A 22,244-nucleotide genomic window follows, 5' to 3' on the forward strand; every position below is an offset into this window, starting at 1 on the left:
GTTTAATAGAACATGATAGCAGCTACTCCCACTGGACAACAACTCCCACTGGACAACAACTCCCACTGGACAACTACTCCCACTGGACAGCTACTCCCACTTGGACAGCTACTCCCACTGGACAACTACTCCCACTGGACAACTACTCCCACTGGACAGCTACTCCCACTGGACAGCTACTCCCACTGGACAGCTACTCCCACTGGACAGCTACTCCCACTGGACAGCTACTCCCACTGAACAGCTACTCCCACTGGACAACTACTCCCACTGGACAGCTACTCCCACTGGACAGCTACTCCCACTGGACAACTACTCCCACTGGACAACTACTCCCACTGGACAGCTACTCCCACTGGACAGCTACTCCCACTGGACAACACTGGCCCGGACGAAGCAAAATGACTGCTTCTTCTACACACCCTGCCTTTCTCCACACACTGGGTCACCATGACAACATTATGGACGTTCTGCTCCCACACCATCTTCCAGAAGTCATCTTTGGTTCCAGGAAGTGGGCCCTGAGTGGCGATGTACTCCCTACGGAAGTTGTTCCCCTGAAAGAAGAAGAGATTTAATTTACATTTTGTTTTTCATCTGACCTTTATTACACTAGGAAAGTTTGGGGAGAAGATGAAAAAGCTGCTTAGGACTGTAGGCTTGTTGTAGCCTTATGCTCGACAGGGAGCAAAGTAAGTAGCTCATCCCAGGTATACTAACTGAGGAATAAGGCTGAGAATTAAACAATCAATCCTGCCATGACTAACTGAGTTCATGCAGTACTGTCTTTGTTCACATTATACCCCACCACCTCCAATGCTCCACCCCGACCCCAACCAACCACCTCCAGCGCCACATCCCCGACACCACGCAACAGAGGGGATTTGACCAGAGTGGCAGTTGGTTCGGATTTGTCCGTGTGTTTGGATAACTTACAGGAATGTAGCTGGCATTGATGTAGTCAGAGCACGGATCATCATCCACATAGGACAGCTTCACACGGGTCGAATCGTCTAGACAACACAGGCCGTGTACAAAGACATTGAGTTGGCATTTTAGTATGACACAGTGGATGCTGCGGGGAGGACGGCTCATAATAATGGCTGGAATGGAGTAAATGGAATGGTATCAAACACGTGTTTAATACCATGCGGTTCACTCCATTCCAGCCATAAACTCCATTCTAGCCATTATTATGACCCGTCTTCCCTCCAACAGCCTCCACTGTTATGACACATACATGACCATGTACATAATACATTTTAAAATAAGGTAAAGAGCATTACTACTGTACATGAGCCTTGCAGACAAAACTCCTTGCAGACAATAAATTACATCTCTCAATCTCCTTGTCTTTTGTCTATGTATTTGAACCCTATGAAATAGCATGGTTTGTTTGACTCACAGGGCAGGATGTTGTTGTATCGGTTTTTCCCTCTGTTCTCTGGCAGCAGGGCTGTGTCCAGGGGCTGGTTCCTTCCTACGTCTTTCAGGTCCTTACACAGGAAGTGGCATGTTAGGGTTACCATAGATACCTACTGTACGTAAATACTGTATGCATTCCATAACATTTCACAATCAATCTACCATTTCACAACTTTAAATTAAAGGAGAGTTATCAGAAAATAAATATAAATATACAAATTTCTATATTGTTTTTCTTTATTAAAGTAAAGGTAATAGGAATATTCAGATTTCATCTAAATGTACTCTAATGCTAATATGTGTGAACGAGATTGCCCAACTGACAGTGAATGTGATCCAGTCTTACCTCGTACTCATCAGACAGTAGGTAATTGGAGTCAGCCTGGAGTTTAATGTAGTGGGATTCAAAGTGCATGATCTTGATGGGGCTGCAGGATCAACAGATAAAACATTTTGAGCAAAACAGAGTAGAGCAAAAGACAAACCAAAAAGGACTTACAGTAATTGGGTGAAACTAATAACAAAAGCATTTAAACATACCTTGAAATACGACGATTACTGGGGAAAAAAGGGAGATACATGTAAATGGCTGAAACTCATTAATGGTAATTTCTTTGTGAGTTTTTATCCTGCCAGAAAACACCTATTTTATTCTATATATATATAAAGTGGGGCAAAAAAGTATTTAGTCAGCCACCAATTGTGCAAGTTCTCCCACTTAAAAAGATGAGAGAGGCCTGTAATTTTTATCATAGGTACACTTCAACTATGACAGACAAAATGAGAAAAAAATATCCAGAAAAACACATTGTAGGATTTTTAATGAATTTATTTGCAAATCATGGTGGAAAATAAGTATTTGGTCAATAACAAAAGTTTATCTCAATACTTTGTTACATACCTTTTGTTGGCAATGACAGAGGTCAAACGTTTTCTGTAAGTCTTCACAAGGTTTTCACACAATGTTGCTGGTATTTTGGCCAATGCCTCCATGCAGATCTCCTCTAGAGCAGTGATGTTTTGGGGCTGTTGCTGGGCAACACGGACTTTCAACTCCCTCCAAAGATTTTCTATGGGGTTGAGATCTGGAGACTGGCTAGGCCACTCCAGGGCCTTGAAATGCTTCTTACGAAGCCACTCCATCGTTGTCCGGGCGGTGTGTTTGGGATCATTGTCATGCTGAACGACCCAGCCACGTTTCATCTTCAATGCCCTTGCTGATGGAAGGAGGTTTTCACTCAAAATCTCACGATACATGGCCCCATTCATTCTTTCCTTTACACGGATCAGTCGTCCTGGCCCCTTTGCAGAAAAACAGCTCCAAAGCATGATGTTTCCACCCCCATGCTTCACAGTAGGTATTGTGTTCTTTGGATGCAACTCAGCATTCTTTGTCCTCCAAACACGACAAGTTAAGTTTTTACCAAAAAGTTATATTTTGGTTTCATCTGACCATATGATATTCTCCCAATCTTCTTCTGGATCATCCAAATGCTCTCTAGCAAACTTCAGACGGGCTTGGACATGTACTGGCTTAAGCAGGGGGACACGTCTGGTACTGCAGGATTTGAGTCCCTGGCGGCGTAGTGTGTTACTGATGGTAGGCTCTGTTACTTTGGTCCCAGCTCTCTGCAGGTCATTCACTAGGGATTTTTGCTCACCGTTCTTGTCATCATTTTGTCCCCACAGTGGGGGTGGTCTTGCATGGAGCCCCAGATCGAGGGAGATTATCAGTGGTCTTGTATGTCTTCCATTTCCTAATAATTGCTCCCACAGTTGATTTCTTCAAACCAAGCTGCTTACCTATTGCAGATTTAGTCTTCCCAGCCTGGTGCAGATCTACAATTTTGTTTCTGGTGTCCTTTGACAGCTCTTTGGTCTTGGCCATAGTGGAGTTTGGAGTGTGACTGTTTGAGGTTGTGGACAGGTGTCAATTATACTGATAACAAGTTCAAACAGGTGCCATTAATACAGGTAACGAGTGGAGGACAGAGGAGCCTCTTAAAGAAGAAGTTACAGGTCTGTGAGAGCCAGAAATCTTGCTTGTTTGTAGGTGACCAAATACTTATTTTCCACCATAATTTGCAAATAAAATCATTAAAAATCCTACAATGTGATTTTCTGGATATTTTTTCTCATTTTGTCTGTCATAGTTGAAGTGTACCTATGATGAAAATTACAGGCCTCTCATCTTTTTAAGTGGGAGAACTTGCACAATTGGTGGCTGACTAAATACTTTTTTGCCCCACTGTATAAGACATAAAACCCCAATAGAACTGATCACATATGGCCTTTCCTCTTACCCCCTGAGCACTCCTGAGGTGGGCCTCTCTCTCCTCATGCTCATTCGGACCACTGGCCCCTCCTGCACACTCCTGTAATCACAGTTTGGATGTCAGCATACAGGTGTAGTATGTAGAGTGCAAGCTAGAATGTAGTGTACATGACTAGATGGAACTCTATTCCACATCAGGTAACTGAAGCAAGCAGTGGAATCAGATTGAATAAACAGATAAAAATACACCTTACGGAACAGCGGGGACTGTGAAGAGAGACACACACACAGGCACAGACATACATGATAAGACACACACTCTACACACACGTACACATGGATTTTGTATTGTAGATATGTGGTAGTAGAGTAGCGGCCTGAGGGAACACACTTAATGTGATGTGAAAAGTGTTATGAAATGCAATAAGTTCAATTGTATATAACTGCCTTAATGTTGCTGGACCCCAGGAAGAGTAGCTGCTGCCTTGGCAGTAACTAATGGGATCCATAATAAATACAAAATACAAATCCAGGCCAAGCCAGGGACATGCTAGTATGCAGCGTATAGGTCAAAGTATATGAGGCAGGGAGGGCCAGGAACTGACACTTTGCGAGCCTTCTGTCTGCAGATGAGCAGTGCAGTGACTCCCACCATCATGGCAATGAGGAACATACTGGCACTGATGCCCTCGATCACACCGCTCAGGGGCTCTGTGAGAGGAAGAAGCAACCAATCAATGGTGTTTCTCACAGAGGACCCATCACTCACCAGCATTTCTCATTAACTACCAATCAAACATCAGCATCACACACCATAAACCAATCAGAGTGGTCTGTGAAAAGTGTCCCACCTGCTTCTGTTACCAGGGGAAGGGACAGGTAAGTGTCTGTGTAGAGGGGTGGGTTGTATCTGCTCTGCTCCTCGTCAAAGAGCTGGGTGAACGCACGCACACTGAGCCTAGAGAGAAGAGAGAGACAACCATGACATCTCATTATCGTCCCACTGCATGACAATAACAGAGTTGAATTACAGGTCACATTTTATTTAGATAGTCCCATATAGATGATCTACAGATGGTCTTACAGATCTGCCCAGACTGCGGGAGAACACTTGATTGATTTGGGAGGAACCCTGTACTCTACCTGTATGCAGTTTTGGGTTTTAGTGGGCCATCACAGAATGGGTTGTGGTCTCTGTGTGTGTCTGGGTTCTGCTCCCTGTCCTGGGCCTGTAGGTGGTCACAGCCACCCCCGAGGGTGTCCATGCCTGTACCCAGGCTGATCTCAAAGCTCTGAGTCCCGCTGTCTCCTGGCCCCTCTGTGCAGCGGCTAGGGAAGTAGCTGGTCTGGTAGGCCTTGATGGAACTGTTGGATTTGTAGTCCAGATAAGAGGGCAGAGGGTGGTGCTGCTCTGGTTGAAGGTTTCCATCGTCTGGAGGGAGAAAACACACATATGAGGAGGTTTAGTAACAGACTCAGACCTATTGCTGTGGAAAGTCCTTTTGAGGGAGAATAAACATCATCCACACTTGTACAATGTTTGTTCTAACTTCAGTCCCCTTACCTTCAGACTCGGTCACCACCACTGTGAAGAACTTGACGGCTCCATTGACATCACTGAACCAGCTGCAGTTAAACTTGAACAAGATGGTGTTTTTGGTGACAAGAGCAGCCCTGTCGTTAACCCGAGTGGTCAGGGAAGGAAGGGGTGGACCTAAAAGGATAAGTATCATGATTACAATCAGTCATGATGACTGTAGAATGACCAGAGGGACATACATACACACTGTAACAGCTAATGGCAATGACTTTGACCATATCATGTCTATCCCTGTGCTCATCATCACACGGTCACCCCGACCACATGGCAATCACAAGTCCGTCGGTACTCACGGTCGATCATGGTGACCACGCTGTCCTCGGCGGCCTCGCTGGTCATGCTGTCGGAGATGGCCTTGACGGAGACGGTGTAGCGCTTGTGTGGCTCCAGCTGGGTGATGTGGTAGAGGGTTCTGTCGCGGCCTGTCCGCTGGGAGTACACCAGGGCGTGGGAGTCCTGGAGGCACTCAATAGTGTATGAGTCAAAGTCGGCCTCCGGAGGGGCCCAGGAGCAGGAGATGGAGGTGGAGTTCTGGGGGCGGCAGTGCAGGTACTGGACCCGCTCTGGCTCTATGGACGGGATAAACGGTAGAGGACGCCAGAGGTAAGAACAGAGATCAAAATGCCACAGTCACACTATATTCTCTCTAGTGCAGCGGTCAGAGCTGTACCGTGCACAGGATTTTGTTCCAGCCAAGCAACAGCTTTAGCTACCTCGCCTCAGTCTTGCACTACTTGAACAATGTACAGTATAGCCTACTTGTTCGAATGCTCTTATAGATGGGTGGGCTGTAGGCAGAGCTCCCACCACCACCACCAGCCCCACTGACGGTACGCAGGATGAAGTTGTACAGGCGTCCTGGGTATAGCCCCTTCAGAATGCGGCTCCCGGAGGTCCGGGTGTGGTAGGGGTTGAATACAGACAGGTGGTCCCTGGGGGCCCACTGCAGGTCAAAGTCGTCATAGTCGCTGCCTGCAGGACCACTCCATGTCAGCTCCAGGGAGGTGTTGGTGACTCCACCAAATGATACAGAGGTAGGGGGTCTGGGGGCTGAGGAGGAGAAGATGGACACACAAAGGAAGGCAGATCAGCAATTTCAAGCAAATACTGTCAAACCCAGGCTCTATTTTACCTTAAAAACGACCCTCAAAACTGATTTTAGAATAGTGTATGTCGTAATTGTGTTGGAAACCATGTGTTTGATGTATTTGATACCATTCCACTAATTCCACAAGCCCATTCTCCCCAATTAAGGTGCATGTGCAATGTCCTTTAAATAAACATGACTTGTCCTAATGTCTTACCGGTACGTCCATGAGCGGTGGCCCTGTTGGTGAGCTCTCCGCTGCGTGTGAGGATGACAGCATGGTAGAGACGCCCGGGGATCAGCGTGGGGAAGACGTGCTCCATGGCGTCTGGCCCTAACGTATCCTCTGCCTGCTGGGAGCCATCTGGGTTGTAGAGGGAGAGCAGGTAGCCATTTAGCTCCCCCACCGCCCGCTTCCATGACACCCACAACATCTCCGACTGGTTACGACTCTCTGCCTGGAGGGAGGTCACTGCAGCCGGGACTGAAGAGGCGGAACGGACAATTGGACCGTGTCAAATCATGATGTAAAGTCAGTGAGACATACAGTTAGTTCTCCAGTTAGTTCTCCAGTTAGTTCTCCAGTTAGTTCTCCAGTTAGTTCTCTAGTTAGTTCTCCAGTTAGTTCTCCAGTTATTTCTCCAGTTATTTCTCCAGTTAGTTTTCTAGTTAGTTCTCCAGTTAGTTCTCTAGTTAGTTCTTTGTTACCACGTCATTTCTGTGAGAGAAACACATTATGCGTTATGTTTTGAGGTCATTCAGTAGTGATCCAAATCAATTTCTCAAGTACTGCCCAACCCTTTTCATACCCCTGCCCTCAGCATCTCAGTACCCCCCAACCCTTCTCATACCCCTGCCCACAGCATCTCAGTACCCCCCAACCCTTCTCATACCCCTGCCCACAGCATCTCAGTAACCCCCAACCCTTCTCATACCGCTGCCCACAGCATCTCAGTAACCCCCAAACCTTCTCATACCCCTGCCCACAGTATCTCAGTACCCCCAACCCTTCTCATACCCCTGCCCACAGCATCTCAGTAACCCCCAACCCTTCTCATACCCCTGCCCACAGTATCTCAGTACCCCCCAACCCTTCTCATACTGCTGCCCACAGCATCTCAGTACCCCAGGAGCAGTACAGCTCACTCACTAGTCCTGGCCCAGATAGCTGAGTCGTTGGTCTGCTCCCCGCTGCGTGTCAACACCACCATCCTGTAGGGGGCACCAGGCCTCAGGCCCTGGAAGGAGACCTGCAGTGTGCTGGGCTGGCCACTACGCCGGTCGTACAGCGTGTCATCTCCGTTGTACAGGTAGAGGTCGTAACCTTCGAACTCTCCCTGTGGGGGAGACCAGTGGAAGGACAGGCTGCTGCTGCTGTTGGCCTGGATGGAGAGGTCGCTGACCGCCGCCGGACCTGGGAGCACAACACTACTCAGGTCCACGTATATCTTCCTTCCATATTGCCTCTATACATCTTCACAGTGACTCTGATTCTCTATTCCCTGTTTTACTAAGACTTCCTGTATTATTTGTGTAATCTTACAATAAAGCCTACATAACCGATTGCTCTCCAGGAGGAGGCTTGGACAACCTGCACTACACATATTAATACCACTTGACAAACTTGTGTGGGACATAGTGAAGATGAATCCATGCAGTCTTACGTGTACGTGCTTCAGCGGTGACGCCCTCGCTGTGGACCCCTCCGCTGGTGGTGTGAACCAGGACGCGATACCTCTTCCCTGGGGTGAGGCCTTCGAAGCGATGCTGGAGCGGCATGGAGCCGGAGGATGCCTGGGAGCTGTTGGTAACGAAAATGAGTACTGTGTTGTCTGTGCATTATATTTGTTACACTTTTTTAGGCACCATTTCGTTACTGCAATTGAACCAATGGAATAGTCCCAAAATGGCAAACACTGCCCATCTGGCCCAAGAGGTAGGAGGCTTAATCAAGCCTCAAAGTATTGACCATTTGAATCTGGCTGTGTTGGTGAACCCAGGTGTGTTGGTGAACCCAGGTGTGTTGGTGAACCCAGGTGTTGGTTACCTGTTGGTGACCAGGTGTGTTTGTGAACTCAGGTGTGTTGGTGAACCCAGGTGTGTTGGTGAACCCAGGTGTGTTGGTGAACCCAGGTGTGTTGGTGAACTCAGGTGTGTTGGTGAACTCAGGTGTGTTGGTGAACCCAGGTGTTGGTTACCTGTTGGTGACCAGGTGTGTTGGTGAACTCAGGTGTGTTGGTGAACCCAGGTGTTGGTTAACTGTTGGTGACCAGGTGTGTTTGTGAACTCAGGTGTGTTGGTGAACCCAGGTGTTGGTTACCTGTTGGTGACCAGGTGTGTTTGTGAACTCAGGTGTGTTGGTGAACCCAGGTGTGTTGGTGAACCCAGGTGTGTTGGTGAACCCAGGTGTGTTGGTGAACCCAGGTGTGTTGGTGAACCCAGGTGTTGGTTACCTGTTGGTGACCAGGTGTGTTGGTGAACCCAGGTATTGGTGAATCCAGGTGTGTTGGTTACCTGTTGGTGACCAGGTGTGTTGGTGAACCCAGGTATTGGTGAATCCAGGTGTGTTGGTTACCTGTTGGTGACCAGGTGTGTTGGTGAACCCAGGTGTTGGTGAACCCAGGTGTGTTGGTTACCTTTTGGTGACCAGGTGTGTTTGTGAACTCAGGTGTGTTGGTGAACCCATGTGTGTTGGTGAACCCAGGTGTGTTGGTTACCTGTTGGTGACCAGGTGTCCCCTGTCGTCCAGGAGCTGCAGGCTGTATCCGTCTGCCACGCCCCGGGCCTCCTGCCAGCTCACCTGTATAGTGCAGGTGGTGTGTCTGTTGTCAGCCTGCAGCCCCGTCACTGCAGAAGGGACTGAGGGGAGAGGGGACACAGAATTAGATAGAGTAGACTATCATACAGTATTGTATCTCCATGTAGGGGACAATGTCACACATCATTACACCAGCCAATCACTATCTGTTAATTACCCTTCAAAAGTTGATTAAGTAAGAAAACAGAACAAATCAGTTCCATCAAATATACTGATTTCAAACTGCAGATATATAATAAAATCAAACAAAATCAAATAAAGGATAGCCAGACGCAGTGAGACTGACACCCAAATATAGAGTATGAAATGCCAGTGCACTGCTTATGAATGCAGTATGTATGGGTTATGAACGTGTTATGAAGTCCTTATCTAGCCTCCTCACCGGTGCGTCCGCTGGCCGTGTTGTTATTCAACAGTATGCCACTGATAGATCTAATGGTCACACTGTACAGCTGCCCAGGCTGCAAGGAGCTGAACCCTAGTTCAGTCTGGTGTTTGGGTACAGGCCGCGTCTCCAGCCTGCGTGCCTCTGGTCCACCCAGCAATAGGGACACAGAGTAGCTGTCCACGTCACCCTGCCCCGGGGTCCAGCTGATTTTCAGACTGCTGCTCTGGCCATTGTTACTCACGTGGATATTCTTGACTTTGCTGGGGACTGCAGACAGGAGGAGAAATGAAAAGAGGGAGAAATAGCAGGAAAGGGAGAAAGAGGGGTGTAAGTGGGACGGACATTGTTGTTAGTTTATGTTTTGTTTGTGTTAGATTCTGTGGCATTTTGTTCTATTTTGCTACCCCAATTCAATGGAGAAGTTCCAAAAGTGCAAACAAATTCTGCCCATCGGGCACCCCAGGCAGACTTGAATCAAACAGAAGTATTTGAAAGAAAACAAATGTAACCTAGTATTTGAACACAGCAAGTCTGTTGTTTTGGTTTACCTGTCCTGCCCTCTATGAACTGGGCCCTCTGGTTGGGACCGCTAAAGGTAGAAACATGGATCTTATAGAGGCGTCCCGGGGTGAGGGAGGAGAGGAGACACACCCCCACGCTGCTGCCCAGGGTGATGGGCGGGAACACCTACATAATAATAATACATAATGCATTGATTATACATTGATTATTAATACATTTTGCAAAATTCAAGTAATACATTTTGCTTTTAAAAACACCCAAATTCACAAATAGAAATAAAGCAACAATAAAATATAAAAAAATCACACAAGGAAATATGACGAATATAAAAGTACTTTAAACATGAAGACAGGCTAACCAGGTACTGGACTGGACCAGGAAGACTAACCTTCATGTCGTTGAAGAGGAGCTGCACCTGGTAGTGGTCAACGTCCCCCGGAGCAGCCAACCAGGTGACACGCAGGTCCTCCGTTCCCCGCTCAGCTAGGGCTAGTGACCTCACCGCCGCAGGGACTGTCACAGACAGATTCCAGATAGAATAGAAAAACTTTAATATTCTCAGAGAGGCTCTTAATTTTGCATACAAAGGAACAGAACGTAGGGAGACAGGTTAAAAAGAAGCATTTACCACAACTAGTTATTACCTGAATGTAGCTAGCCAAATTATTATTACAGACAAATACCACTCTTCTATCTACATATTGTACATTGAAACAACAGAAGAGATATAATAGATGACTATTCGTGTCACTCACAGGTCCTTCCATCCGTAGACACGCTGGTCTCATACTTCCCGCTCCAGGTGCTGACGATGACAGTGTACAGCCTCCCGGGCACCAGGCCGTTGAACACACACTCGTTCTGGCTCTTCATAACCGTCTTGTTCTGGTGGAAGATGTTGTTGTGCTTGATGACCACCTGGTAGTAGTCAAAGTCCCCGGCCGCATGGCGCCAGTACACCTTCAGGTAGTCATCCCTGGCCGAGTGGATCGCTGTGGGATTCTGGACACTAGAGGGCTCTGGGGAGAGGAATTCAATTGAATTGAACTTTGAGACATTGACCAGTGTATTATCATGTCTAACTAGACACTTCATGACTAAAACCACGAAATGGAAAACTGAAGCAGAGGAGCCCCATTTCAGACAGACAGACATGGTAGACCTACGTGTGCGTTCCTGTACGATGGTGTGATTCTCATAGGCACCACTCCTGGAGGTGATGGAGATGTTATAGAGCCGTCCAGACACGAGGGACTTGAACACACACTCTGGGCTGGATTTGGACACGGCCAGGGTGTGGACCGTCTTCTCCTGGTCCCCCAGAGTGACCAGATAACTGTCCACGTCACCTTTGGCCGGACGCCATGACACGCTGAGGAAGTCCATACGACCGTTGTTGCTGACCGTCACCTCGCCTACGGCAGCAGGGACTGGAAGACGGAGAGAGAGCGAGAGATAGAGAGAGGGGAACTGAGTCAGTCATTCTGTGTATCACTGTTCATATTTGCAGCTGGGAAGCCTGAATAAAAAATGTATGTGAATAAAATTTAAATTAAAACTTGTCTAATAGCTTATTTTTCTTGTAAATACTGGAACATTAACAGTTGTTCATGTTTTCTCTTCAGTAATACTGTGGGATATGTAAGGAACATAACTTAAAAGCTACAACACAACATTAAGTTGGTAGTAATCACAAAGTTGTCTACCTGTGCGTCCCTCTGCCACGCTCTGCCTGGAGACTTGTCCTGCTCTGATGGTGGTTACTACCACCCTGTAGAGGGCTCCAGGCTTCAGGGCCAGGAAGCTGTAGGCCATGGTGTGGGCTGGGGCGCTCTCGTTCTTGATCACGCTGCTGTCATGGATGAGCAGCACGTGGTATGAGTCCAGCTCTCCGGTTGCCCGCTCCCACTGGGTCTGGAGGCTGTCCGTGCTGCCACCGTTGGTCACACGCAGACTGGCCACCTGCGCTGGGGCTGGGAGTAGACAGAGAGAGATAGAGAGGCCATCAGAGATGTGAGACATTACAGAGAAATTGAGATCATAAAGAGTCATTGAGTCAGAGACACAGCATCAGTTCTGTCAATGGGGGAAAAGCTCATTATTATATGACTACAAAACTTGTATGGAGCAATGAAGCAGTGCAACTCTTACCCTACGAGGTCTGGAGCCTGCTGGTTTTCTCTTCTACCTGATAATTAATTGTATTCACCTGGTTCCAGGTCGAAATCTGTCCCTGATTAGAGGGTAACAATTTGGGCTGCCGAGGGTAACAATTTGGGCTCCCGAGTGGCACAACGGTCTAAGGCACTGCATCTCCATGCTAGAGGCGTCACTAGGGGAAAGGGGGATACCTAGTCAGTGGTCCAACTGAAAGTATTCAACTGAAATGTGTCTTCCGCATTTAACCCAATCCCTCTGAATCAGAGAGGTACAGGAGGCTGCATTATAATGGTCATCCACGTCTTCGGCGCCAGGGGAACAGTGGGTTAACTGCCTTGCTCAGGGGCAAAATGACAGATTTGACCTTATCAGCACGGGGATTCGATCCAACAACCTAACCTTCCGTTTACTGGCCTAACGCTCTAACCACTAGGCTACCTGCCGCCCATACAGACCCTGGTTCGATTCCAGGCTGTATCACAACTGGCCGTGATTGGGAGTCCCATAGGGCGGCGCACAATTGGCCCAGCGTCATCCGGTCTAGGGTTTGGCCGCGGTAGGCCGTCATTGTAAACAAGATTTTGTTCTTAACTGGCTTGCCTAGTTAAATAAAGAAAATAATAATACTAAATAATGAATAAACGTGGTGGAATTGACTTCGAGGTCAAGGGTTGAGTTTGAGAGTTCTAGTGTCTAGAACATAACCATACTGGGGCAAAAACATAATTATTCATATCCCTTGGGAAACGTGACTCACTGGTTCGTCCAATCACTGAAGTTGAGCTGTTTAGGCCCCCACTGTTGGTCGTGACAGTGATGGCGTACTGGTGTCCGGGCGTGAGGACGTTGAAGGTGCACTCCCTGGCGTCACGGGACAGTGTCCTCTGGGACACGACAGTGTTCCCCTGTCTCAGGACCACAGTGTACCCATCCCACTCCCCTACGGGTAGAGACCACAGCACGCTCAGAGACGTCTCATCACTGTGACAGACGACCAGCTGCTGGACAGGCCGAGGTGCTGAGAGAGGGGGAGAGAACGAGTAAATAAGTAAAGGGGGGAGAAAGGGGACGGAAAGGGGTGAGGGAAAAGGGGGAAGGAGATGTGAACAAGTAAAGAGAGAGAGAGAGGGCAAGAAATTATCAACTTCAGGAGCCATGACAATTTCATTTTAAGAGCCATCCTACATGTATATAATTTGACCCATAAAAACATTCCACATATACACCAAGCTTAGCATCAAAATATTTGTAATGTAACTTACCTAGCATTCCCTGGCAGTGAGCAATGTTGACAAATGGGCCAGCCTCCACCATGATCTGAGCTGTGTAAAGCCTGCCAGGCACCAGCCCCAGGGAAGCCCCAGAGAAGGAGTACTGTCTCACTGGCCTGCTTAGTGTCTTATTGACGAGAGCCACTGTGGCATTCATTAGCAGGATGCGGTAGTTCTCCCATTCCCCTCTAGGCGGTGACCATGTCATCTTCAGAGTGCTGCCGTCACTGAGGCTCACCATGGTCAATTGAGACACCTTGTCTGGCACTATGAAGGGAGAGAGGAGGCAGTGTAAAGGGAGGAGGGAGAGAGGAGGCAGTGTAAAGGGAGGAGGGAGAGAGGAGGCAGTGTAAAGGGAGGAGGGAGAGAGGAGGCAGTGTAAAGGGAGGAGGGAGAGAGGAGGCAGTGTAAAGGGAGGAGGGAGAGAGGAGGCAGTGTAAAGGGAGGAGGGAGAGAGGAGGCAGTGTAAAGGGAGGAGGGAGAGAGGAGGCAGTGTAAAGGGAGGAGGGAGAGAGGAGGCAGTGTAAAGGGAGGAGGGAGAGAGGAGGCAGTGTAAAGGGAGGAGGGAGAGAGGAGGCAGTGTAAAGGGAGGAGGGAGAGAGGAGGCAGTGTAAAGGGAGGAGGGAGAGAGGAGGCAGTGTAAAGGGAGGATGGAGAGAGGAGGCAGTGTAAAGGGAGGAGGGAGAGAGGAGGCAGTGTAAAGGGAGGAGGGAGAGAGGAGGCAGTGTAAAGGGAGGAGGGAGAGAGGAGGCAGTGTAAAGGGAGGAGGGAGAGAGGAGGCAGTGTAAAGGGAGGATGGAGAGAGGAGGCAGTGTAAAGGGAGGAGGGAGAGAGGAGGCAGTGTAAAGGGAGGAGGGAGATAGAGGTTAATGGAGGTGTTCATGCAGCCAGATCTTCATTGAAGATCCAGAGGTGAAGTTAAGGATTGTGGTGCACATTAGTATTTCCTGGCTTTTGTGGCTTTTGACCAGCCCTAATTTTTCACTCAAAACAGTTTTGATATGGAACTAGATAGGCATAAACTTAATCTGAGGTGTGACATTGACATTGACCCTCCAGAACAACTTACCAGTTCTACCCATGGTCACAGCCTCAGTCATCTGGTCTCCGACCTTTGACCTCATAGACAACTGATAGGATCGTCCAGGGGTCAGGCCGCGGAAGACCACCTCTGTGGCATTGGGTGGCAGCGTCCTGTCCTGATCGGCTGAACCCAGGGTTGCAAGGGAGACCAGGTATGTGTCCACGCTGCCCATAGCTGTGACCCAGGAGGCCCTCAATGAGTCCAGACTGCCGTTGTTCTCCAAGAGGAGGTCTGACACCGCCGCGGGGACTAGGGGAAGAAAAACAACACGTGTCAGAGTCTGGTCTAGTGGGAGCACTGCTGAATGATGGGCTACACATCCCTCTTAGCCATTTCCATTTGAGGGGGAGTTTTAGAAACTTGAAAAAAGGGACTTTTTTATTCCGTTTTTTAAAGTTGATTGAGAGGGATGTATTTGAGGGAGGTGACAGCAGGTCTTTTTGGACACTGACACCTTTCCAGGACAATTGTTCCTGTCCAACTCGAAGGACCATAAAAAATTACAAAATCTAGTATTGTGTTCAGTGGCTGTGCAGTGTGTTACTGGCTAGCCGTATTTGTGTGGTGGGTTGGGAGGGGAAGGAAGGCCTCGATTGGCAAGCCAGCTGCAGACAGAGGAAGGGAAGGGTGGGATAGAGAAGCCTAAAATATCTTGGAAACAACGACCGACAGAGAGCAAGGCCATGGTGGTGGTAGGGACTGTATAAAGAGAAGGGTGCAGTGTTGGAAAGTTAAACAAAGCCCTGCAAACTAAGCCAGATAAATGTGTGAGAAACATTCCACCCTGAACCTGTATTGAACTCACTGACATTGAAGCCCTAGGACTCTACTCCTCTTTGCTGGATAACAAAAGCTAAGCAGGAGTAGACTTGGTTAGTGGTTGGATGGGTGAATACTTCAACCAAAAAAAGTATCAGTCTTACTATTCCAACAGGTGAATTTCAGAGTCCCTACCATAACACATGTGAGGACTGTCACCACTGTTACCTTACCCCCAAACAGAACTAGCATGACATTTCCTCTGTGACTGTTACCTTACCTCCCAAACAGAACTAGCATGACATTTCCTCTGTGACTGTTACCATACCTCCCAAACAGAACTAGCATGACATTTCCTCCGTGACTGCTACCTTTTACCTGTGACTGCTACCTTACCCCCCAAACAGAACTAGCATGACATTTCCTCTGTGACTGTTACCTTACCTCCCAAACAGAACTAGCATGACATTTCCTCTGTGACTGTTACCCTACCTCCCAAACGGAACTAGCATGACATTTCCTCCGTGACTGCTACCTTTTACCTGTGACTGCTGCCTTACCCCCAAACAGAACTAGCATGACATTTCCTCTGTGACTGTTACCTTACCTCCCAAACAGAACTAGCATGACATTTCCTCTGTGACTGTTACCTTACCTCCCAAACAGAACTAGCATGACATTTCCTCTGTGACTGCTACCTTACCCCCAAACAGAACTAGCATGACATTTCCTCTGTGACTGCTACCTTACCCCCCAAACAGAACTAGCATGACATTTCCTCTGTGACTGCTACCTTACCTCCCAAACAGAACTAGCATGACATTTCCTCTGTGACCGTTACCTTACCTCCCAAACAGAACTAGCATGACATTTCCTCTGTGACTGTTACCTTACCTCCCAAACAGAACTAGCATGACATTTCCTCTGTGACTGTTACCCTACCTCCCAAACAGAACTAGCATGACATTTCCTCTGTGACTGCTACCTTACCCCCAAACAGAACTAGCATGACATTTCCTCTGACTGCTACCTTACCCCCCAAACAGAACTAGCATGACATTTCCTCTGTGACTGTTACCTTACCTCCCAAACAGAACTAGCATGACATTTCCTCTGACTGCTACCTTACCCCCCAAACAGAACTAGCATGACATTTCCTCTGTGACTGTTACCTTACCACCAAAACATAACAGGCATAACACATTTTCTTTGTGACTGCTACCTTACCTGTGACTGCTTGTTTGAAGACAGCATTCTGAAGGCCTCCAGCCTCAGTCACCACAGTGACAGTGTACAGTGTCCCAGGCAACAGGTCATTAAGGATGTGGGAGGTGACGCTACTCTTCAGGGTGACGTTCCTGACCAGGCTACCCTGCCGCTCCCTCAGCAGCACTCTGAAACACTCTCTCCTGCCTGGGCCGGGCTGCCAAGAAACCCCCAGGCTGTTGGAGGAGGCCAAGAGCTGGAGGCCGCTGATGGCTGAGGGAGCTGGGAGAAAAATACAAAGTGGTCAATGCCAGTGAGCAGCTTGTTGAAGTCTAACAAAGTAACAAAGTAGATCAGTGATTTCTATGTTATCCAAGTCAAACAAACATGGAGGCACTGAAGTGAGTATAGGAATAGGGGTAAGGTAGAATGGCAGTAGAGCCGACAGTAGAATATTGTCCGCAATTTGTTTATCATAAATATCAAGTGATCAGCACATTGGGTGTAGAAATCCTGAAAATTACATGCAAATAGAGGACCAGTGAAACCACATAACAACAGCAAGATGGTCCCTCACCTGTGGTTGCAGTGGCCAGCACTGGTGGGGCAGTTTTATTCCCAGCTATTGCCACCAGGCTGAGTCCATAGAGGGTGCCAGGGGTGAGGGTGGTAAAGCCTGACTGAGGTACGGCAGTGCCCATGATGCGAGTATTGCGGCTCTCTCCTGTTTTAGTGTCCTGTAGTGTGAGCTCATACCAGTCGACCAGCCCGCGAGAGCGAGGCCAGGATACATGCAGGCCTGGGGAGCCACCGTGACCCTGACTCTTATACTGAGCTGCCTGGACCTGGTCTGGTAGGACGTCCAACCTGGATGGACTAACCGGATCTATATATATATATATATATATATATATATATATATATATATATAGAGAGAGAGAGAGAGAGAGAGAGGGAGAGAGAGAGAGAGAGAGAGAGAGAGAGAGAGAGAGAGAGAGAGAGAGAGAGAGAGAGAGAGAGAGAGAGAGAGAGAGAGAGAGAGAGAGAGAATGTGTTAGTATTTTTGCTATAAATACAGTGCCTTGCTAAAGTATTCGGCCCCCTTGAACTTTGCGACCTTTTGCCACATTTCAGGCTTCAAACATAAAGATATAAAACTGTATTTTTTTGTGAAGAATCAACAACAAGTGGGACACAATCATGAAGTGGAACGACATTTATTGGATATTTCAAACTTTTTTAACAAATCAAAAACTGAAAAATCGGGCGTGCAAAATTATTCATCCCCTTTACTTTCAGTGCAGCAAACTCTCTCCAGAAGTTCAGTGAGGATCTCTGAATGATCCAATGTTGACCTAAATGACTAATGATGATAAATACAATCCACCTGTGTGTAATCAAGTCTCTGTATAAATGCACCTGCACTGTGATAGTCTCAGAGGTCCGTTAAAAGCGCAGAGAGCATCATGAAGAACAAGGAACACACCAGGCAGGTCCGAGATACTGTTGTGAAGAAGTTTAAAGCCGGATTTGGATACAAAAAGATTTCCCAAGCTTTAAACATCCCAAGGAGCACTGTGCAAGCGATAATATTGAAATGGAAGGAGTATCAGACCACTGCAAATCTACCAAGACCTGGCCATCCCTCTTAACTTTCAGCTCATACAAGGAGAAGACTGATCAGAGATGCAGCCAAGAGGCCCATGATCACTCTGGATGAACTGCAGAGATCTACAGCTGAGGTGGGAGACTCTGTCCATAGGACAACAATCAGTCGTATATTGCACAATTCTGGCCTTTATGGAAGAGTGGCAAGAAGAAAGCCATTTCTTAAAGATATCCATAAAAAGTGTCATTTAAAGTTTGCCACAAGCCACCTGGGAGACACACCAAACATGTGGAAGAAGGTGCTCTGGTCAGATGAAACCAAAATTGAACTTTTTGGCAACAATGCAAAACGTTATGTTTGGGGTAAAATCAACACAGCTCATCACCCTGAACACACCATCCCCACTGTCAAACATGGTGGTGGCAGCATCATGGGTTGGGCCTGCTTTTATTCAGCAGGGACAGGGAAGATGGTTAAAATTGATGGGAAGATGGATGGAGCCAAATACAGGACCATTCTGGAAGAAAACCTGATGGAGTCTGCAAAAGACCTGAGACTGGGACAGAAATTTGTCTTCCAACAAGACAATGATCCAAAACATAAAGCAAAATCTACAATGGAATGGTTCAAAAATAAACATATCCAGGTGTTAGAATGGCCAAGTCAAAGTCCAGACCTGAATCCAATCGAGAATCTGTGGAAAGAACTGAAAACTGTTGTTCACAAATGCTCTCCATCCAACCTCACTGAGCTTGAGCTGTTTTGCAAGGAGGAATGGGAAAAAATTTCAGTCTCTCGATGTGCAAAACTGATAGAGACATACCCCAAGCGACTTACAGCTGTAATCGCAGCAAAAGGTGGCGCTACAAAGTATTAACTTAAGGGTGCTGAATAATTTAGCACGCCCAATTTTTCCGTTTTTGATTTGTTAAAAAAGTTTGAAATATCCAATAAATGTCGTTCCACTTCATGATTGTGTCCCACTTGTTGTTGATTCTTCACAAAAAAATACAGTTTTATATCTTTATGTTTGAAGCCTGAAATGTGGCAAAAGGTCGCAAAGTTCAAGGGGGCCGAATACTTTCGCAAGGCACTGTAATATAATAGACAACAAAGACATCCTTTAAACAAGTGGCCAAGGGGCCAGCATCTTGCCGATATTATATAAACCTCAATTAAACATCTTGATATTATACAACTAGGAGAAAAGGTCATGAAGAATATCTGGATCCTGTCTTTGTGCTTCACTGAAAGCCAGTGGTGGCTGCCTGCGATGGAGCAGAGCGATAAGATTGTTTTGGTTCTTTAAAGAATGTGGCGATTCGCTGGGAGACCTGCATGTGTCTTGAGTGAGAGAGCGAACCTTGACAGGAAACGACAAAAACAAAGACCAAATGGAGAGAGAGGAGCAGAACAGGGTAAGTGGTGCCCCCCACAGCTCAGCAATTAACTTTGACCCTTTCTTCATAATGCTTCCCCTCTGAGGGCTCTTCAGAGCAACCCCAGGAATCACATTGGCTAATCAGCAAGGACATTGTCCATCCAATCCTAGAGCCACATTGGGGCACTTTACAAAACCACTACTGTATTACACAGTAACTACAATGTATCTGTAAATATAAAAACAGTACTGGATAAAGTCCAAGTGATTTGAACTGTTAATCTTGAGGATTTCATCCTTCGTAGGCTACTGTCAAAAATGGACATTTCAAAGTCCACACACAAAGACCCAAGAAAAAAAATCTCGGCCACACTTTGAATGCAAAGTTCTGGAGTGCACAGTAGTCTAATCTATTTGTCCCGTGAAAACAAAACATGGAGGCCTCCTGTATCCGTTAGTACAAAGAAACAATGCTTGGCGGGAAGTGGCTCTGGGGAGAAGGAGATCTGTCTGGAAACAAACACTTAAGATTAGATGCTCTGCATTGTTACTGACCTCTACTGTTACAACCTTAGGTGATTGGAGCAGCAGTGTGTTCCAGAACTTCCCTGGTTCTAATCTAGAGCTGTGAGACCAATGACCAGAGGCCTGGCTCCAAGTTCTTGGCAGGACATTCTAAGGTTGTGGCCTTGACAATGTTCAAAGGATTTTACAAAGGATAAAGTGTACTGGACTTCAGCGGTGTTGGCACAATAGTTCTCTATTCTCCATGTTCTCCATTATCAAAGCGATGCACAGAATCTATTCAGTGCAACATGGTTCAATACTGGGCAGAACAAAGGCTTGACTACTGTAAGAATAAATCAAATAATACAAAAGGATATGAATGAACATACACAATTTCAAGCCATTTCACAATACATCAAATATTACAGTAAAATTATATGAAAGCTAAATTCTAAATGTTGCTACATACAATTTAAGTATCAACGTTTGTGCAATAAAACACCAACAGAAAGACAACCAAAAGGAGCTGTTGGAATAAATTAGATGTTTACAATATATTAGAACCTAAGATGTCCTAATATGATATCATATGTGTTAGATATATTTAATGATGGCGAGTTTAAGATATCAGAGGAGTCATGCCACTACTAACTGTTTGAAGTGGTTCTGACTGCCAAATTCGATATCTTTGAATTAATCAGGTGTAAAACTTCATCTTTAACGAAATATAATCATTCGAATATCATGATCAACAATAGAAATAGACTAAAATCAACAGAAAACATATATAGTGCATGATACTGGGGGAGGGGGGGCGGTTGTGATATTGTAGGACGTTTAAGATGAATTAAAGTCAATTTAACAGTCTAAAATACATTTAGAATAGAATACCATTAAATAGGTTAAAATATAACAGAAACGAATTTTGGTTTATAACACTTAGCTTACCTGTTCGCACTGTTACGTTTCTCCTCTCTCCATCAGTCTTCGATATCACTTCAAAGTGGTGTAACGTCCCAGGCTCTAAATCCCTTATATCGCAGATATACACATCACTATACTGCCCATATAGATCACAATCCGTTATATCGGAACGACTATTCTCATAAAAAACGGTGAAATTACAAGCTTCTCCTGTTGTTATTAATTTGAGTGCAATAGAATCCGTCCTGGCGATGGTCTCTGTCAGGTTGACTGAACATTTGACAGCATTAGTGGTATCGGCCTGAAAGGAACACAGAAGTGGCAACATGTAACCAAAAGATAGGCTAAGCAACAGTAGGCAGCAAGTGGAAAATAATCCAGGTTAAATTGATTTTAACCATGACTCACCTCGACACAACACCACCATAAACAAACGATCAAAATAATAGTTGCACATCTGAACATTGCGCTCGTTGATTTAAATCCGTTAGGTCAATAAATAAAAATAAATAAAAATAAAATATATTCCAACATTGGTTGTCATAATCGGTCCATAAAATAACAATGTATATTTATTTTCTGAATTTCACAATGGCATGTTGGAGGCGGCTACAGGGGTGGCACGTGCCTCACCAAGCATGGCATCTCGTTGTGATTTTGTGGTTGCCCAAAATCTGTGCAAAGTAGACCACGCACAGTCTCTTCCCACGCTACCATCTCGTCACTTTCAATCTCTAGTCCACATTATTTTCCTACACCCTTCCTCAATGCTCAGGCTGCACCATCACCGGCGTCAGGTAGACAGACGGCTCAGGAAATTGATTCCATATCAGCATCTACTTCCGCCCTCTATATACACTTTTTCTAACACCTACAGTAGCCTAAGTTCCTATCAAATAGTCTGTCTACTTGCTCACAGCCTTAACCTTCACTTGAGTCTGGACAGCAGCACCTTGAGTAGCCTCCTTCTCTCCCCGTGATACCCCACCCTACTTTCCTTCCTGCCTGTCTGTCTCTCTGCCTTCTCTGTCTGAAGAACTTTAGGTCCACTTAAACTAACACCTATAGGATACAGTAGGTTAAAAGGGCATGACATGGGTGTAATTCATAGCCTACTATTGTGATTGCAGAATTTACTCTGTTGAAAGACTATTTGAATATGACTAATATATTCTATATGACTATTTGCCATTACTATAGCCCTTCTTTCAGAAGGTCTGTTCCAAGC

At 46.4% G+C, this 22,244-nt stretch overlaps 1 protein-coding gene across 4 annotated transcripts in view; it reads right to left on the reverse strand.

Annotated features, from left to right (window-relative positions):
• Positions 1-22,244, reverse strand: part of LOC124033686 (receptor-type tyrosine-protein phosphatase beta-like) — a 36,227-nt gene that overhangs the window by 4,052 nt on the left and 9,931 nt on the right. For 3 of the 4 annotated variants that reach the window (XM_046345871.1, XM_046345879.1, XM_046345887.1), the window contains 28 exons: positions 21,041-21,317; positions 17,173-17,481; positions 16,617-16,877; positions 14,616-14,879; positions 13,538-13,813; positions 13,033-13,293; positions 11,822-12,088; positions 11,282-11,545; positions 10,871-11,134; positions 10,504-10,628; positions 10,142-10,280; positions 9,588-9,860; positions 9,105-9,246; positions 8,052-8,188; positions 7,538-7,801; positions 6,605-6,871; positions 6,060-6,350; positions 5,594-5,869; positions 5,265-5,414; positions 4,844-5,132; positions 4,552-4,658; positions 4,306-4,411; positions 3,729-3,800; positions 1,966-1,983; positions 1,772-1,853; positions 1,406-1,496; positions 937-1,013; positions 423-557 (listed from right to left, as the gene is read on the reverse strand). In XM_046345871.1, coding sequence (XP_046201827.1) covers positions 423-557; positions 937-1,013; positions 1,406-1,496; positions 1,772-1,853; positions 1,966-1,983; positions 3,729-3,800; positions 4,306-4,411; positions 4,552-4,658; positions 4,844-5,132; positions 5,265-5,414; positions 5,594-5,869; positions 6,060-6,350; positions 6,605-6,871; positions 7,538-7,801; positions 8,052-8,188; positions 9,105-9,246; positions 9,588-9,860; positions 10,142-10,280; positions 10,504-10,628; positions 10,871-11,134; positions 11,282-11,545; positions 11,822-12,088; positions 13,033-13,293; positions 13,538-13,813; positions 14,616-14,879; positions 16,617-16,877; positions 17,173-17,481; positions 21,041-21,317 — 5,484 coding nt within the window. Of the gene's footprint in view, positions 1-422; positions 558-936; positions 1,014-1,405; positions 1,497-1,771; positions 1,854-1,965; positions 1,984-3,728; positions 3,801-4,305; positions 4,412-4,551; positions 4,659-4,843; positions 5,133-5,264; positions 5,415-5,593; positions 5,870-6,059; positions 6,351-6,604; positions 6,872-7,537; positions 7,802-8,051; positions 8,189-9,104; positions 9,247-9,587; positions 9,861-10,141; positions 10,281-10,503; positions 10,629-10,870; positions 11,135-11,281; positions 11,546-11,821; positions 12,089-13,032; positions 13,294-13,537; positions 13,814-14,615; positions 14,880-16,616; positions 16,878-17,172; positions 17,482-21,040; positions 21,318-21,424; positions 21,960-22,244 lie in introns of those variants that run through there. The other variant, XM_046345895.1, reaches the window with a different exon arrangement.

Source organism: Oncorhynchus gorbuscha, linkage group LG01 (genome assembly GCF_021184085.1).
Source record: "Oncorhynchus gorbuscha isolate QuinsamMale2020 ecotype Even-year linkage group LG01, OgorEven_v1.0, whole genome shotgun sequence".
Lineage (NCBI taxonomy): Eukaryota > Metazoa > Chordata > Actinopteri > Salmoniformes > Salmonidae > Oncorhynchus > Oncorhynchus gorbuscha.